General features: G+C 48.7%; 2 protein-coding genes across 3 annotated transcripts; both read left to right on the top strand.

The window, feature by feature from the left end:
- Positions 1-623: 623 nt before the first annotated feature.
- LOC108155840 (receptor-type tyrosine-protein phosphatase alpha) lies at positions 624-16,986 on the top strand. Of its 2 annotated transcripts, XM_033389988.1 has the most exons (6): positions 626-1,182; positions 10,699-11,262; positions 12,994-14,332; positions 14,503-14,599; positions 15,404-15,966; positions 16,050-16,986. In XM_033389988.1, exons 2-6 carry the CDS (start codon positions 10,950-10,952, stop codon positions 16,285-16,287), a joined length of 2,550 nt encoding a protein of 849 aa, XP_033245879.1. In that variant the 5' UTR covers positions 626-1,182; positions 10,699-10,949; the 3' UTR covers positions 16,288-16,986. The 2 variants fall into 2 exon arrangements, with proteins under 2 accessions (XP_017142440.1, XP_033245879.1); XM_017286951.2 differs by having other exon boundaries at positions 624-1,182; positions 10,699-14,332.
- Positions 16,987-17,317: 331 nt separating this feature from the next.
- Positions 17,318-17,878, top strand: LOC108156654 (peptidyl-prolyl cis-trans isomerase FKBP2). Its single transcript, XM_017288268.2, has 2 exons — positions 17,318-17,510; positions 17,576-17,878. Exons 1-2 carry the CDS (start codon positions 17,361-17,363, stop codon positions 17,843-17,845), a joined length of 420 nt encoding a protein of 139 aa, XP_017143757.1. The 5' UTR covers positions 17,318-17,360; the 3' UTR covers positions 17,846-17,878.
- Positions 17,879-17,939: the final 61 nt, after the last annotated feature.

Here is a 17,939-nt window from a genome sequence, read left to right on the forward strand (position 1 = left end):
CGAGTGTTGGGTGCCAGTCGCCGGCAGCTGCCAAAAATGGGCGGGATATCATTTAGTTTGTAATTCGAGGGGCGTTTGTACCCCATCCCCATCCCCTCCGAATCCCCGTCCCCACCCAGCCATACTTATCAGGCGAGGAACGCCCTTAAAATGTATCCGTAAAGCAAACATTCCATGTTTATGTCTGTCGAGCGATTTCCGGTGTGAGGAGGCGTCTGTCTCAGCTGCAGGCAGTCATGCGTTTTGTTTGGCAAACACAAACCTCAGAGTAGGGGGCGGAGAAGGGAACTGGAGATGTGTGGAACCTGTTCTGCTCCTGCCACAGGCCTGAGATTTGTTGTGGGTGTACACAGGCGGTGTTGCCAGGTAACGTCTGGCCACACGCACACATTCCTGAAGGAATCACAGGAACGTGGCTTCTCTGATAAGGGGATTCGAAAAATGCATTCTGCTTGCAGACATGCGCAGCTATGCGGCTGCCGTCGGCGTCAGCGCCGCCTACTCACAGCAGCTCCACTCTCTGCTGCGGCTGCTGTCTGTTCATGTGTGTGTGAGTGTGTGCATGTGGGGGCTCTCTCTCCCTCTCATTTCCACTTGCTCCGTGGCAGAGACAGCGGCACCGCAGCCGCAAAGCGTGTTTGGCCATCGAACGAGACGGACGTGTGTGCTGCTCTCCGCTGCTGCTGTCGGGGCTTGTTTATAGATAGTTTTGGTGTTTAATAAATATACAACAAGTGTTTAGGAGAGGCACAAACAAAAAAGTTTGAAATTAATGTGTGTGTTCTAATTTACGGAAATCGAGTGAAGTAAACCCGCAAACAGAAGCAAAGCAAAAAGCAACAGACGGCCGGAAAAAGAGCGCGCGTGTGTGTTGGCGGAGGAGGAGGAGGAAACCGAAAGGAAAGAGCCCGAGTCGCCTGAAAGTGCAATTCCAGTGAAATATGTTAATTGAAATTGCAATTTAATGGCCATTTCCAGCCATTAGCATTAGAAATTGCACAAGTCAAGTGTTTAATGTCCGAGAGAGAAAAGTGTAAGGCCAATAATCATCAGAGAATCAGGAAATATCGAAGAATCGCAAAAAACACAACACCCACATTTCATTTACTCACATTCTATTGTTGTTGGCAACGCGGAAGCAACCCAAGCCGCTCCGAAGTTCCAAGTAAATAAACCAAAAAAGTGAGTGTTTCAACAACAATAAGCCATTAAACCGTTAAATTAAGAAAGGTGCTGAAATAGTTCATTTACAATTGGAGCTACCTGGTGCCAGGCGAAAAAAAAGGGGGGGGGGGGGAACACTACTCTCCAGAAGTCTATAAAAAAACATTTATTTTGGTGAGTAAGTCTGTCAGCCTCTCCTCCTCCCCTCTCCTACTCCCTTCTCTTGCTATCCTACTCTCTGGCCTGGCCTGCGCGGTTGACAATCTAAAGCTTAAGCTCTCGGCAGCAGAGCTCGGCTTTGGGTGAGAGATCGGCGAACCACGAGAGAGCGGAGCAAAGCACACAGGGGCCGTCAGTGGTCAAACCCGCAAAACGACTTTCAACATCATTCACTGCCTTGTTGTTGCTTTTTTGTTTTTGTCTTTTTTTTTCTACTTCTGACTCTGTGCTGTTTTAATACCCAGTGTACAGGGGGTACATTGTTTTAGTGTACATTTTAAATGGAAGCTAGCTTGGAGAGAGCGGGCAGGGCGGCGATCTATACCCCGTGCTCCTGAAGAAAGCTTTTCCACCCATCGCCCCTGTAGTTGGGAAGAAACAGTTAGTTTCGGAAGCTTATGCACATATGCCTTGGCCTCTACTGGGTATCCTTTTAGTCGAGTCCCTCCCTCTATACCGTTCTCTCTTGTGGTTTTTTTTTGTTAATTACTTCTTTTGTTGTTGGTGTTGCTTTTCCTTTCTGCGCTTTGTTATAATTCGGATTCCATTTTAATGCGCGCCAGAAATAAATACATATAATATCGTCCGCTGTACTAAGTTTCGCACATGTGTGTGGTGTTTGATGTGGAAACGCTGCTGCTAAAACAATTATTATTATTAAATAAGCCATAATTCTGTCCATTGCGAAACGTGGAACATGTTGCCTGCCTGCCTGCCCGCCTGCCAGGCGGCACATGTGGCACGTTCGGTGCAACAACAGCATTTTAAGCGTTAAAAAATATCTAGTTCTCTTTACGGCACACTTCAATGCCATGGCATTGGTCTTTCCACCGCTCGTTTGGGATATTCCCAAGGAGCAATGCAAGGATCTCTAGCTAAAATGCTCTTACGACATCATATTTTCGGGCTTCCAATGAGTTAACGAGGTGGGAAATTCCAAAGCAACAACGCAACGAATTGTTCATGCAACGAAGACTCTCGGAGTTGCAGCTTTAAGCCAAGGCCGAGACGCTGCTGCCACAGACAACAATTTAATTAGAGGTTACTTAGCAGCGGCAAGAGCCGAAAGGCAGCAACAATGGTTGCAACTGCAACTGCAACAGCAAACAGAGCCGAAGCCTCAGAAAAACAAATGCGAGTGAGAATACATTATGCATTATGTGGCGGCGTGTCGGGTTTTCAGCATAAATCGCTGGATAATGGGCTGGGTCTTGGGTCTCCGACTGGGGGCTGGGGGCCGGGGGCTAAGCTAATAAATAAACGTTTTGAATGCCAAATGAGCCGCAGAGGCTCGATGACGAAACGAAAATCATTTCCAGGTAGCGGCGGCCGCGGAGGAGTAGGCTCTGGAATGTTGCCACAGAGAATCGAGGAAACCGGTCGGTCGATGGTCGATGGGCGATGGTCTCCTCTCCTGCTGAAGTGCCCTATTCGCTGGTTGGCGATGGCGAAGGTCTCTTCAGTTCACAAAGAGATCGCTGGCTGTGAGTCACGTTTCGGACGAAGAATTTTTTGTGTGTGGAACGACGACGACTGTTTGAGATTCGAGACGTGCCTGCCTTTGTGTGTGGCGAGAATCGAGAATCGAGAATCGGAGGAGAATCGTTGGGTAACATGTCGCTGAGTGCAGTGCAGATATTGGAAAGCTTCTTAGAATACCGATTGCCAGAGAGGGAAATCCCCCAGCCATGCCCATCCACACGTACCAGTGTTTGGATCTTATCATCCCTCCCCCCCCCCCCCCCCCCCCCCCCCCCCCCCCCCCCCCCCCCCCTCAGCAGTGGCTCTAATCTAATACGTTGAAAGATGATCTTGATCCGTGCTCAATCGCTCTTTAAGCGGCATCGTATCTGCTGGGATGCTCCATGCCCCATGCTCCATGCTCCACTTTCACACTCCACTCTTGCCCCTAATTGCATGCATCACACCTTGATGACTCCCCGATGTGTGGTCATTAAGGTCCGTCTTACTAACATAAATACTATACTTGGTGCATGCCTCTTCTCCTTCTTCTTCTTCTTCTTGAAGACACAAATACTGCCATCGAATGGTAGGGCAGAGAGCAAAGAGAGCAGCGCTTGCCCCCTGAGACCTGACCTATGAGCTTTGTTTTTGTCTCCCTCTCTCTCTCTGCCATTTGCTTTGCTTTTGTCTTTGGATTCGCATTCGTTTCTCCCGTTCTTGGCTTTTGCTTTGTGTTTCTGGTTTCTGGCTCTCGTCTTTCATCGCTTCGTCGCTTCATCGCTTATCTTGTGGTTCGATTCGTGCGGTGTTCCTACTTTTTGGGTCTTGCTTTCTTTTGCTTTAAAAATTGTTCTTTTAGTTCAGAGAATCACAGAGAAAATAGACAAAATAGACAACCCCTCCCTTGGAGCATCGTTTCCTCTGTCCCGTAAGATGCCCTTCCATACGAGACGTATCAGTGATCTCCCTCCCACCCACAGCATTGCCATAGCAGTGCATTCCGTTCCATTCCATTCCATTCCTCTTCTCTTTCCACTTCTCTTCCCCTTGCTTTTCCCTTTGGCTTAATTTAATTAAAACTTTATTTCAGTTTCAGGTGACAGGTGGGTTGAACTTGCCCCAACTTTTGTGGCATCTCCAGGAAGTTGCGTTCTTTAGTAAATCCCAGGCAGGCGGGCGGGCAGGTGCGGGTGCGAGCTTTTCCACTAGCCAGAGAGCTTTGACCATTGTAATATTAATTCAATTCTAGAAACGACACTTGCCACACATGCCCCAACGACAAGCGAACAAGCGAACAACAATCGCCAGGCAGCAGACACTTGGGCGGGGGCACTGATTGGACGTAATTGAATTAAGACCAGCATTTTGCCATCATTTCGTAGTTACATCTTGGGTTCTGTCTCTGTCCCTGTCTCCGGGGGGGTCAGTGGGGGGTGTGCAGGAAGTCAACCTCGTTTTGGGTGCATGCCACACACCACACACCACACACTCGTGTGCTCGCCTCAAGGCAGCCTCTGAACTAGTTTTCGCAGAAAGCCATTTAGCAGAATTTATAATTCTGAATTCGGTTTCTTGTGCCGCCACACACAGATGTTGCCACACATGCCACATCTTATGCATTCTTAATGCACGAGTATTGCCTTTTGTTTACCTTTTCGTATGGGGCCTCCATTTGTTTGCCCTGCCTTCGGGCTGCGAGTGGCAAGTGTGTCGGTGCCACATTTGCATACAGATGCTGTCTTAATATTTGTGTAGTATTTTTTGCTGTAATTTGGCGAATGAACTCGAGATCTCTACTGCGCTTTGGACCAAGTTCTCGGGGGAAAAACCAGTTTGTGGTGCCCGAAAACCTGCTCTCTAGGGGCATTCCCCGCTTTGTTTTATGATATGCAAATGAATTTATATGAATTCGATTATCTGGACAGGCACAAACAATTCGTAACTACAATATTCCCCACCTGAAAGCCTGGCTTAAGAGCTAAACAGTTTATTGCGCACTCGCCGGAGCTGGGATCGGGCCAAAAAGGGTCTTGTCTGCCTATCTGGAGCGAGTGGAGTCCCTGGGCTGGCGGTTAGCGGGGCAGTGCTAATCAATCAACTCCACAGACCAGACCTTGAACCCTTGGGGCTCCTCATTTTCAATTAGCACTCGTCATGGGTTGAGGGGAGATTCGCGTGTGCAAAGGCCGCAGAGGGGAGAGGGGAAAGGGGAGAGCGGAGAAGACTTGACCCACAAAACAAAAGAAAAAAAAAAGACAATTTCCGATAAGTTGCTCTCACTCTCTCTGCGGCGGTGGAGAATGGAGATGGGGGAAAGTGTCTTGGTGGCGGCTAATTTGTGAAAAGTAATAATTATAATGAATGCCGCAAAGAAAAAGTGCCGAAAAAAAAGAGTTTGAATCGGATGTTAGCGTGGGAGAAATCTCTTTCTCGATAGAGAAGAGAGAGAGAGAGAGAGGCAGCTCGCCGGGTGGCGGATTATATAACGATCTGTAACCTGGAGGCGGCAACGCCCACTAGTGACAGGCAGACAGCGAGAGAGAGAGAGAGAGAGAGAGAGAGAGGGAGACACTCAATCAGTGACACTCTCCTAAGCGAATGGAGCGTGGAGTGTGGAGCGAAACCCGTTTAGTGGCAGCAGCAGAGAGGAAAACTTGTCTCGAAAAACGATCTGCCACTGGCACTGTGGAAATTGGAAATGTATCTGTGGGATGCTCTGCTGCTGCTAGAGCGAAAAGTAAAAGTGCTTTGGTTGCACCTACTTTTGCTTTCTTTGGAGCTCCATTGAGGCGTGAGGGGGCAGGGGCAGGGCAGGTGGTGTCGCGGCGGTTCTGCTGCAGATCGCTTACCTTGCGCAAAATTATTCGCTGCCATCGCTGCTGCTGCTGCAACATTTGCATTGTTACCCCGTGCTCGCCCTCCTTGGGCCTCTAGAGGCGGCGGATTCGTACGTAACTCCCCCCCCCAAAACAACAATGAACCCATCCCACCAGCACATCATGAGTCACGTCTGTCTAATGCATTCCCAAAGCCACTGCCGTGCGAGGGGCATGCGTGAAATGTTAACTCATCTCCGTCCCTGTCCGCCTGCCTGCCTGTCCGCCTGGTGATGGAGTAACCTCAATTCGGTTCACTTTGCGGCTGCGCTGTGGCTGTAACTCTAGCGCCCCCCCATCCCCGTCCCCGTCTCTCTGGCCCCAAACGAACAAAAAGACAACCAGCCAAACTAGTACACGTTACAGCAAACAACAGCCATGGATCGTGGATCAGCCGAACAGCCAGCAGCCCCAATGCTGTTGGAATTACCTTGCTTTTTTTTCGGCCACAGTCAGAGCCACGTCCGGCGACAGTAGCAGCGGCAGTACCGCCGGCAGCAGGCCCCAATTTGTCGAACGCTGAAATGCTGCTCTTTTCGGTTCATTTTTCGTGACATTCAAATCGGTTTTGGGCTCCAATCCAATGCGAAAGGGCAGCGCCACAATACATTTCAGAGAGGAATTTCCCCAGAATGACGAAACATTGCTCCAGATTCGCCTCCCTGTTGCCTGTGTGTGTGTGTGGTGTGGCATCAATCAAATCAAGCCATACATATGAATGGAGACACATCCATAAACCGCTTACTGCGATGCCGATTGCGATTGCTCCAACAAAGGAGCACAAATTAAAAGCAAACCAAGCAAATTTGTCAGCTGGGGCTGGGGCACGCTCAGAGTTGACTAATTTCACGATTTGCAGGGAAACGAATTGAGGCACAAAGAGCGACAGAATGGGAACATGAAATATGGCCACAACATTAGATGGATATCTATCTACCCACGGGACATACGACGGGTCTATGTTGTACGGTCGTGCGTCGTGTTTGATTTGCATTTGTGGCAGGCCTCCTAATTGTTCAATTGCATTAATGGCAGGCACAATTATGCAGCACAAGTACTGCATATGGTACACCCACCCCTCCCCCCCGTGCGCTGCAATTACAGGTAATTGCTGGAAGCATGCCCCACGACAGATAAGCGACAGAGACACCAGTCTCTAGAATGGACAAATGCTCGGCCATTTCGTGGTTTTTGGGTTAACTTGCAGGTTGCGTGGCCAGGACTCATATCTGGGAGGACAGGACATGCATATCTGAACGATTTATGACCGAAGGATCTAATGGCCACCAACAAAGGAGAGGGGGGAGGCACTCAATGAAGTGAATTACCGTGAATTGGGCATTGGGCAGCAGATGAAACATTGATAAATATACCAGAAAATGGAAAATGGTGATTATTTTCCCACAAATACACAAAATTAATGAATCCAAAAGCTACTTTTGGAACTTGATTAGCCAACGTCCAAGTAGTTTTTTTCTTTTGGCTCGGTTCAATAAACGCCAAAAGCACTGGCCCCAGCAAGGTCAACAATTGATGAATGATGAATGTATCTGTATCTGTAGCTGCGGCATTTGGCAGCGGATTCGCAGCAACAGCCGTTGGCTTCCGATTGATGAATTTTGACTCCGAACTGGAGATTGAAGTTCGATTTTGAGTTTGGGAATTAATTTCGATTTCTTTTATAAACCCATGCCGCAGCCCCGAAAGTTCAGCCTCGGGGGGCAATCTTTGCCGGAAAAAAAAGAAATTTATATACAAATTCGTGGCTATATAAAACACACATGATATAAGCAAATTTGAAATGCAAATGAGTCATCCAAAAGGCCAACATCGATGGAAGGGAATCTCAACGCCACAAAAGAATATCGAATGTGGTGTGAGAGATCAATGAAAGGAGGCGTGGAGTGGATTGTAATGGAGTCCATAAATAGAAAAATATAATGAAGATCAAATTCGCACCTGCCATTCGCTGGCACCATCCCCGAGTGGAACCTCTAATAAATACTTCTTCAATAAACAGAGAAACGAGAGAGGCTTACAATTACAGTTATGTGTGTCTCTTGCGGTAAATCACAAGCTCAAAACAAAACAAAACAAAACAAAAACAAACAGCATTGCCACAAGCAGAGGCGCCTCTTGTCTTTCCCATTCCACTTGGTTGATTTCGGAGCAGCACACCAGACCCGCTTGCTATTTATTATTGATAAGCATCTGCCGCGGCAGCTGCTATTTCCCTGGAACTATGTAGTTGTTCCTAGACTCCAGAGCGGGTACGCAACGTAGCGCGAATCTCAAAGATCTCGAGAGACTAACTATTAGAATTCCATTGAACTCCACAGCATCTCCAGATTTGGGTTAAGTCAGAATTGGCTTTTAATTGGGGAAATACCCACAGTATTATAGCCCATCATCTGATGAGGATCCATCACAAGTCCGGAAAAACATAAACCCCCCGCAGAGACTCTCCAAATGACTATTATTATCGCAAGATCATTCGGATGGCCGGGGCTTCTCCTCCCATTTCCACTCCACTTTATGCGGCAATTGAAATGCAAGTGAAATCATAATTGCAAATCGAATTCGAGGCGAGTCGTTGCAGCTTTACTGGGCCGCAGAAACTGGTTTAACATTCTTACGCGATCTGCCATAATCCTCGATCATCAGACGATCATCGACAGTCAGCGTCATCGTTCTTTGGGTCTTTGGTAAGCGCCCATTCAACGGACCATCAGATCATTCCATTCTAAGTCATTCGTTCATCCTCAGTGCGTGCTGCTGAAGCGGAAATGGTTCTACTCTGCAGCCACATTGCTGGTTGCCACACCGCTGCTGCCCCCCCTTCCTCCCCGTCTGCATCTTCTCCCATTACCCCCTCTTCATGGCCATGAGATGCACTTGCCATGGATGCCCCTCTATCTCTCTGAGGAGAGTCACGTTTCCAGCCCCAAACCCACAACACAACCTGCGGGCACTACTGTGGGTCTCATTTGGGTTAAGTGGAGGGTTCAGTACATCCAAAGTGTCTGCTCTCCTCCCCTGCCGCTGGCTATAGCGCACCCAGACGATATTGATTACGTGGTACTGTCTGCAGTTTTTCCATTAATGCAATCATTTAATAGCTGAAAAATAGGTGGAAAAGGAAATTGGGACGCCTCTCCATCTTCCATCCTCTTTCCATACCACTCCAAGTTGCAGCTTATCTGTGGCATATTTTTGGGGTTTAACAGTTTAGGGGCCAGTTCTTTGCAAAATTTAATTATTTCATGGCATACTTTTGGGCTGCATTAATATGAATTTACACAATTCGAAACATTAGCTAGCAGCATCGCTTGGCAACATTTTATTATTTCATTGCATACTTTTTGGGTGGATCAGATGTAGCATGTAGAATGACATGTATAATTGACATCTGTTGACATGTAGAGCCCATTAGGCAAAATAAAATTCCTGATCTTCATCGAAATCGAGTTCTTTATTTGTATTGTGAGTACCATGTGGCCTTTTTATGTTCGCTAGAATCGACTTAATCGATTGGGATTCATTTTATCAAAATATCATAAGAAAATCTTTCGAAAAAAACTCGATAAAGCTGCAACGAAATCAATTCAACAGGAACCCTCCCTCCTGTAGTCCGTATTCTGCTCATGTTGTCTCTGAAACTGCTCCCTGTTCTCGAGGGGCAATCATTGTGGCATATTTTATGACTTACTTCTGGCCTCCACCTGACAACGATTTACCTTTACCGTTGGCTTCTTATCAGCAGCGGCAGCAGCAACGGTGACATTCAAAAAAAAAAAAAAAAAAAAAGAATTACAAAATATTGTACTTGTTGCGGTGATTTTTGCTCCCCCCCGCTCTGCCTTTGCTCCGTTTGTGTGTTTTGTTTTGTTGCTTAAACAAATCTTATCAGTGGCACGCACACACACACACACGCACACACGCACACACGCACACACGTAGACGTATATAGAGAGATACCATATGTGCGTATAATTGTGCAGAAATTATTAGTCATCCGAACGAATCTGAAGCTACGAAGGGAGTAGCCATGATTCTGGACATATATTAGGCCCGAAACGAAAACAGTCCTCCTGCCCCCCCCCCCCAAGGTAGAGGGAGGTGCCACACCTGCACCGCTCCCACTCCCACTCTGACACCCAAAGGGAAATGTCATTAACGGGGGCTTTTAGCGTTAATTGCCATCGTGGGATGGAAGGCTTACAGGCAGGGAGGGAGGGGGTTGCCTTGAGGCCGCCTTGAGGCGGTGCGGTGGGTGGATTGGGGTTGCATGCAATCGGTAGATAACAACAACCCCAACGGGCCAGCGATAACCATGGTGAATGGAACACTCCACTCCCCTGAGACACCCACCTACACCCGCACCTATTAATGTATTTATTTTTGTGTACGAGTTATTATTGGGAGTTGAGTGTTGCTCGGTTTCTTTCTGTGGAGACGAGACCATGGGGCATGCCATGAACTGAACCCGCAGTTGAATGAACCCGCAGCACTGCACCTCGTCGTCGTCGCATGGAGGCGTCGGATATGGAGATGGCGGCGGTAAACACTCTCTGACACGCCGATACTCTGATATTTTGACACTCGAGTGGAATGAACTTTTGTGGGGTTCCGCTTCAATGGAGGAGAGTCCCAGAGAGTGGCAGCTGAACTTCAGAGTCTATATTTGTCCGTAATTGGGTTTATATTTAACTATACCCCTAGCCCCCCTCTGAACAAACACTCGACCTTGAACTTGAGGAGTGTGTACCCCGACAGACCCGGAGGGGACTCCGGCATGTCAACGAACGTGTCTTAATGCGACAATAATTACACAGACCAGATACGGAAAGACCTCCGGTTATAGAAAGGGAAAACTTTCCCTATAGAATATTTAAACGTATGAATTCCATCGAACCTCGATGTAGGTTCCATTTCACACAAGAAACTAAACGGAATTCCCTCTCTTTTCTTTCAGATAGTACTCTGGACAACATGGAAGCGAGGAATACCCAAAGGAATGGCGAATGAATCGAGAAAAATGTATTTTTAAACCTTTGAACCCGCAAAACAGCAACCGAGAAACACTAGACTGCGTTTTAGGGCCCAAAGTAGAATTTTTCACTTGACCCACAGACCCAGACACGAGACGGGGGGGCCAAGCCAACGAGCGAGTGCAACAGAGACAGCTAGAGCGTTGAGTGTGCGTGTGTGTGAAAGAGAGACAAAATGCGTGCGGGCCGTGGGCTAAGCGACGGCTTAGCGCTGGTCGTCGTCGTCGTCGTTTTGGCCATAATGCTGGCCGTAACGCAGGCACGTTTCATTGCGAAAAGAGAAACCAAAAACGAAACCCCTGGCAGTGGCATGGATGGTGCCACTTCCACATCCACAGCGACTGCGACTGCGATTGGCACTTCCATTGACCCTGACATTGTTACAGCAGCAGCAGCAGCAGCGCAAGAGACACCAAGTGTGGCAGTGGCAACCACAGAAGAAGCTTTAGTAAAACAAGATCCTGCCACCACAACAACAACAGCAGCCATCCAAAAGATCACAGAGGAAGCAGGAGAGGCGGGAATCCAAAAGATCACAGAGGAAGCAGCAGAGGAAGGAATCCAAAAGATCACAAAGGAAGCAGCAGAGGAAGGAATCCAAAAGATCACAGAGGAAGGAGCAGAGGCGGGAATCCAAAAGATCACAGCAGCAGAGGAAGGCATTCAAAAGATCACAGAGGAAGGAGCAGCAACCAATGCCAGTCGATCCACAGATCATGGTCGTTCCATGCAGGTCGTTGCATCCACCACAGAAGCCCAGCCGCCCTCTTCAGTCACGCCCATGAAGCTAAGGGCACTGCCAAAGACCACGACCACGACTACGACTACGACCACTGCTCTGCCCTTTGCCTCCAATGAGAATGCCATTGAAGAGTCCACGTCCGAGTCCACGATCCGCCAGCTGCCGGAAAAGCGGGCAAAATTCATTAGCGAAAACTCCACCAACGCCCAGCAGCTGATGCTCCCCAACACAGCGGAAGTGTGGAGTCTGGCGGGGATGAAGTCGGTGCCAAAGAGTCCTCCGATGACCATGGAAATAACAACTTCCATGCCAGGAACTGCCACAACGATGGGGCCGCTATTTCTGCCTTCAAACAGCTCTGCCACAGAGCTCACAAACGATATAGAGCCGCCGCCACAGAACCAAACGGAAGTGGAGCTCCACAAGGAGAAGAATCTCCTGGACTGGCAGCAGATCGCAATGATGCAGTCCCCATCCTCAATGCCCGAGAACCGAACGGAGTTTGCAGTCAGAACCACACTGGATGCCACCGAAGAGGCAATGCAGGGCACCACAGAATCGTTGGAGGAGCAGACGACACCTGCCAAAAGGGAGGAGACAACAGTCGTTCCTTTGATAGCGGCAGGAGGTGGAGGAGGACTCAATCTCACCACATCACCCGAGCCTGTAGAAAACTCAACTGTGGCAAAGGAATCCTTAGAACAGGATGTGCTGACATCCACTGCCAGGCCAGAGACCACTACCAGTGTCCGTTCAGCGGAGCTTGTGGCACAACAGCTGGCGTTTACAGAGGCAAAAACATCTAAAGCGAATTTAACAGAAGGACATGCCCCTGCCCCTGCCCCTGCCCGTGCAACAACAGAAGAAGAGCCAACCGAAAAACTAGAGCTAACAACAGCTGCCATGGCAATTGCAACTGCCACTGCCACTGCCACTTCCATGGAAACTACAACGGAGTCATCAGCCCCGTTGGCGGCCGTTCAACATGTGTCACCTGTGTGGGCGGCAGAGCCAGATCCAGAGATGACTACGGCGGCAATAACGACCACCAGCGATGAGGGTTTAAGTGGATTGAACGACGACGCTAGTTCCAGCCCCAGACCCAATCCCAGTCCCAACACAACTGAAATGGCAATGAAAGCACCGCCACCGCCATCGTTTAAGCACTCGAACGAAAGCGACGACGTCATCAATGTCTCCCCCAGCCCCAAGCAGGCAGAGACCCAGGCAGCGCCACAGCCAGAGAGGCCCCACGAGAGGGAGCAACAGCAAGAGACGACCCCCACGACAACAGCAGTTAGTATTCGAGCGGCTGTCGAGGAGAGCGCAAGCACGAGCCCGACGGCGACTACGACGACTACTACGACGGTGCCGCAGTTCGAGTTAAGTGAACAAAAAACAGAAATTGTTATTGCCACAACAACAACAGCAACAGCAGCAACAACAACCACTACAACTACGAGTACAACAACTGTGGCAACAACAACAACAACTGAAGAGGCAACGCCAACGCCAACGGAAATTGTCCAAATTAGCAATGAAGTGAATTTAGAAACGGCAACAGTGCCACCTCCTCCAGCAATAGATCCACAGAGAAAATCAAAGGAAGAAGAGGGAGCCCAAGATGCGGCCAATGAAAAGAAAACCGATACAAGTGAGAACTTTGTGAACAACAGTGTGGCCCAAAGCATAACAGAGGCCAACGGAGGTGAAACACCTGCCACAACGGCCACACAGGCTACCCCCCTGTTCAGTGACCTCGGACCGAAGGAGAACCCCGAACACGAATCCTCGCTGGAAACGAATAACATCGGGGAGGCGGCCACAACAACAAGCCAGGGCCTGGCAACAGCAACAACAGGGACAGGGACAGGGGCAGCTTTGGACGGGAGGGAAGCAGGCAAAGCAGCAACAGGTGCAAAGGGACCTCCACTGTCGCCGTCGCCGTCGTCGTCGTCGGATGAGCATTACGATGAGGAGAACGACACTGGCAAAGGCCAACAACAGGTGGATGAAGTGCACGAAAAACAAGTTATTGAGGAGCCAGAGCAGTCGTTAGCCAAAAATATGGCAGGAAACGGCACAACCACAACAACCACAACAGAAGACACAACCAGCAGCAGCACTACAACTGCAAAAACAACGACTGAAATGCAACCACCTTTGATATCCCTGCTGGATGATACCACAACAACGACCACAACGACGATCCCAACTCCAACAGAAGCCATCTCCAGCAGCAGCAGTTTTAGTCCACCGATCAGTATGCTGCCGGAGAACACAACCAGCATCCCACATCCTGTGGGTTCTGCCACCACCGAAGACCCTTTTATGCCTTCGATCCTGCCCAGTGATACCGGTGCTCCGCCCATGATTATGGCTGCATTTCCCAACGATATGGGCAACAGCGGCCAGGGCGGAGGCACCGACGTGAACGTGATCATTGCCATCACGGTGAGTGTCATCGGAGTGGTGGCCTTGATCCTCCTGGTGGCCTTCCTCTACCTCATGCGAAAGCGCCAGAAGCAAATGTCCTATGGCCAGAGGTGCCGGCCCGTCAGCCTCGACGCCTACTCCCTGGACAATGTCTCTGTGCTGGGGAGTGTGCGGCGCAAGGGCAGGGACCTGCGTGCCTCGAAACGCACCTACGGGAATGCGGCCTTCGACGATCCCTCGCTGCGGCACAATCTCCTGTCCGCCGTGGAGCTGGGAAAGTTTTTGGAGCGACGCTCCAGCATTTTCGAGGAGTTCAGAGATGTGCCGCAGATAATAGCGCGAGCGGACGAGGTGCCAGCGGGCTGTGAGGACAAGAATCGGTGAGTGACCCCCCCATACCCATACCCATACCCATCCCCAACCCACTCCATAAAGTTTATAATTAATTGATGGTTCTCATCATTGTTGTTGGATTAATAACTGACATATCTTCCTGCTTTTCCAAACAAATATCAAATCGAATGAATGGTGACTCATCTTGGAACCGCAGCTACGCCAACGTGATTCCGCTTCCTGAGACGCGTGTGGTGCTCCAGCGACGCGGCGATGATGACAAAACGGAATACATTAATGCCAATTATGTTCGGGTAAGCAAACGATGAAACGAAGGCGTCGCCGAGACAGAGAAACAATCAACTGTCGAGTGGGGGGTAACGATGCCCTTCCTTCCCTAGACACATGAATGAGAGGCAGAGATGGGCCTCTGGATGGGTTGTGGGCTGTGTTGCAGCGGCCGTTTTTCGGGACGAGCCTTGCATGACGAGGCGGCGAGGGCTGCTTCTTCTCCCGCGAGGGCCTATTAAACATGGCGCCCGAATAATTACACGCCTCATGAGACTGGCCATGACTGTGAAATACTTGTAGATTCAGCAGTCTTTGTTTTGTTGCAAGAGCCTCCTCAATTCCACTCCACTCGACTCCACTCTGTGAGCAAGCAAATGAGCTTTAGCTTGAGCGAAAGGCAATGTAATGATCATGATAATTGCCAGCAAGAAGCGAAAGTTGTGCCGTCAAGCGGCAGCGAAGTGTAAATGCCCTTACATCACGAACCGTCGACTGTCGAATGCAGGACAGAACACAGAGATCTCACCTGGACAGCGGAACACCCTCTGAGCTTCAGAGAGGAGTCGCAGTGACGCGTGACGACTTGGAGGGAGTGCAATCATGCGACACAATGCACCTGGTGATAGCGCTAGCCCCCGAGATTTACATCGCCAGTCGGCATTCGGCAGTCGTGCGATTTTATGGCCGTTTATCAGAAATGCGCGCGCACAACTGCTCAACAAACATTCATTGAATGTGAGAGGGAGAGGGAGTGGGAGGCAGTCACAACAAGTTTTAATTAATGGTTATGTCATTACTCACGCTATTCCCTCCCCCTTGATCTACAGGGCCCACGAGATGCCCCCAACTACTATATAGCCTGCCAGGCACCAATGGAGAGCACAACGAGCGACTTCTGGCGCATGATCTGGGAGCAGCAGTCGCGTGTGATCATCCAGGCCACGGATCTCAACGAGAACGGAATCGAAAAGTGCGCCGAATACCTGCCGCCCTCGGCGACGCTGGACAATCACAGCAGCTATGGGGACTACCAGGTGACGCTCAAGAATCGTGAGGTCAAGGACAAGTACGCCATTTCCACGCTCATGCTGAAGCGTGTGGATGGCGAGGAGTGCCGCGAACTGACGCACTACTGGTACAAGTGGCCAGAGGCGGGTGTCCCAGCGGAGGAGGCGCCCATCATTGCCATGCTGCTGGAGGCACGCTCATCCCTGAAGTCGTATTGCTTGGAACAGCAGGCCAGCGATCTGAAGGATAAGTCATCGACGGCGGAGTCATCGGTGGATGCAGAGGCAGCTGGAGGCAAGGCTGAGGTGGGGAGCACCTCCTCCAGCAACGAGATTAATGGAAACGTGGGCAGCAGGGGCACAGGCACTCGCACCCAGCAGGGGTAAGTGTGGATTAATCCGGTGGCGTCTTGCATGGCTTGTTAATTGTTTCGTTTCTTTGTACCTCCCTCCTCCCCCCGTTTAGACCGCTAACAGTTCATTGTTCTCCAGGTACGGGTCGTACCGGCACCATCATTGCCTCGGACATGGCCATTCGCAGCTTGGAGACACCCAAGCGTTCCGTGGACATTCCGCAGCTGGTATACTATGTGCGGCGCGGACGCGCCAGCGCTGTTCAGACCAAGGAGCAGTATGAATTTATCTACAAGGTGGCCAGCATGTACGCCACAAAGATCACAAATCTATCCAACAATGATAATTGAGGGAGGGAGAGGCGTAGTCGTCGGCGTCCCACTTTGAGTCGAATCCGAATGCGAATTTTCGGATATTTCCAGCACTCAAGAGCCGCAACTATATAGATATCGACATAGAGAGTTTATGAAATATGATTCTAATTTAGTATTATCTCGAACGCTGCTACGCATGCAATTGTGTTGAATGTTTTTGCACCTGATTGATTTATCGTCATTATTTTGTCGGGCTTTGAATATCATTTAAAAAATGTATGTATTCCTTTATTATTGTGATATAATCGTACATTTTGTATATCTCTTGATAATCTGTTGCATATTTATAATGTACATTTTTTTTTTGCACTGGATCGTATAGATGTACTGTACAGGGGGCCCCTACCGGCCGGAACAGGTAAAATATGATTGGAATTTTTCCATATTTTAATTGTAGAAAGTCATTATGTAATCAAAATTGTATGTATCTATTTTAAACGAGCTTTAATGTACATAAGGTATATCTTAAGTAAAAGAAAATCTGTATTCCACTCATATTATTGCGAAATACAAAGAAAAGAACCAATCGTTCAATAGAAGTAACAAAATCTTTTAAATGTACGCGGGCCTTATCGGTTCAGTTGCGAAATATTGTTTCACAACACAACTATCGGTGAACCGTGTAACCGTGCCCATATTTTACAAAAAAATAAAAAAATTACTAGAAACTAGCCAGTCTTTTAGAAAATTGATTCATTTATCGGCTAGAATTATGGGTTCAATGCTGAGGATCCTAGCTGGCCAGTAATATTAAACCGAATATCAAAATCGAGGAATATGATTTCCGATCATGGACAGAGAGCGATTAGCCCATTGTCGACCAGTAAGTATTAAAATGAAAAAAAAAATGCATAAAGAGGAAGAATATGATAGATCCACAAAAATAATAATTATTGTTATTAATATAAGTATTATTTCCGTCGGCTTACCTCAAGTTGAAATCCTGTTTAAAGAAAGGGGTGTTAAGTGGGTTAAGTTTATTTTTCATCGGTATATTTACGGTCTATCGATAGAACCGATATTGATTTTTTAATTTTAAACTTTTTAAGATGAAATTGGTTTGTTTGTTGTTATTCTTCGCTTTCCTGGCCACAACACTGGCCAATGAGTCGGCCAAGGTGAAAATCGGCATCAAGAAGCGGGTGGAGAACTGCACCAGAAGGGCTAAAAGTGGCGATTTGGTCCAAGTCCACTACAAGGTAGAAAAACACCATCTTGCGTGCCGGCTCCGGCCTAATCTAACCTCTAAAATATCTTTATTTAGGGCTCGCTGCAGGATGGGACAGAGTTCGACAGCAGCTACTCCCGCTCCACTCCATTTTCATTTACACTGGGCGCCCGCCAGGTAATCAAGGGCTGGGACCAAGGATTGTTGGGCATGTGCGAGAGCGAGAAGCGAACGTTGACCATTCCCCCCGAGCTGGGTTATGGAGCAAGTGGAGCCGGTGGCGGAAAGATACCGCCAAATGCCGTGCTGGTCTTCGATGTTGAAATGGTCAAGATTGAGCCACGTGCCGGATCTGAAGAGTTGTAGAATAAATGCCAAAGAAGTGCAGCCAAAAGGAAATCTTTTGTTTCAATTGAATGTGGGAACACTCGTGCTTCTTGAGCCCGAGCCGTAAATTTTT

Source organism: Drosophila miranda, chromosome 2 (genome assembly GCF_003369915.1).
Source record: "Drosophila miranda strain MSH22 chromosome 2, D.miranda_PacBio2.1, whole genome shotgun sequence".
Lineage (NCBI taxonomy): Eukaryota > Metazoa > Arthropoda > Insecta > Diptera > Drosophilidae > Drosophila > Drosophila miranda.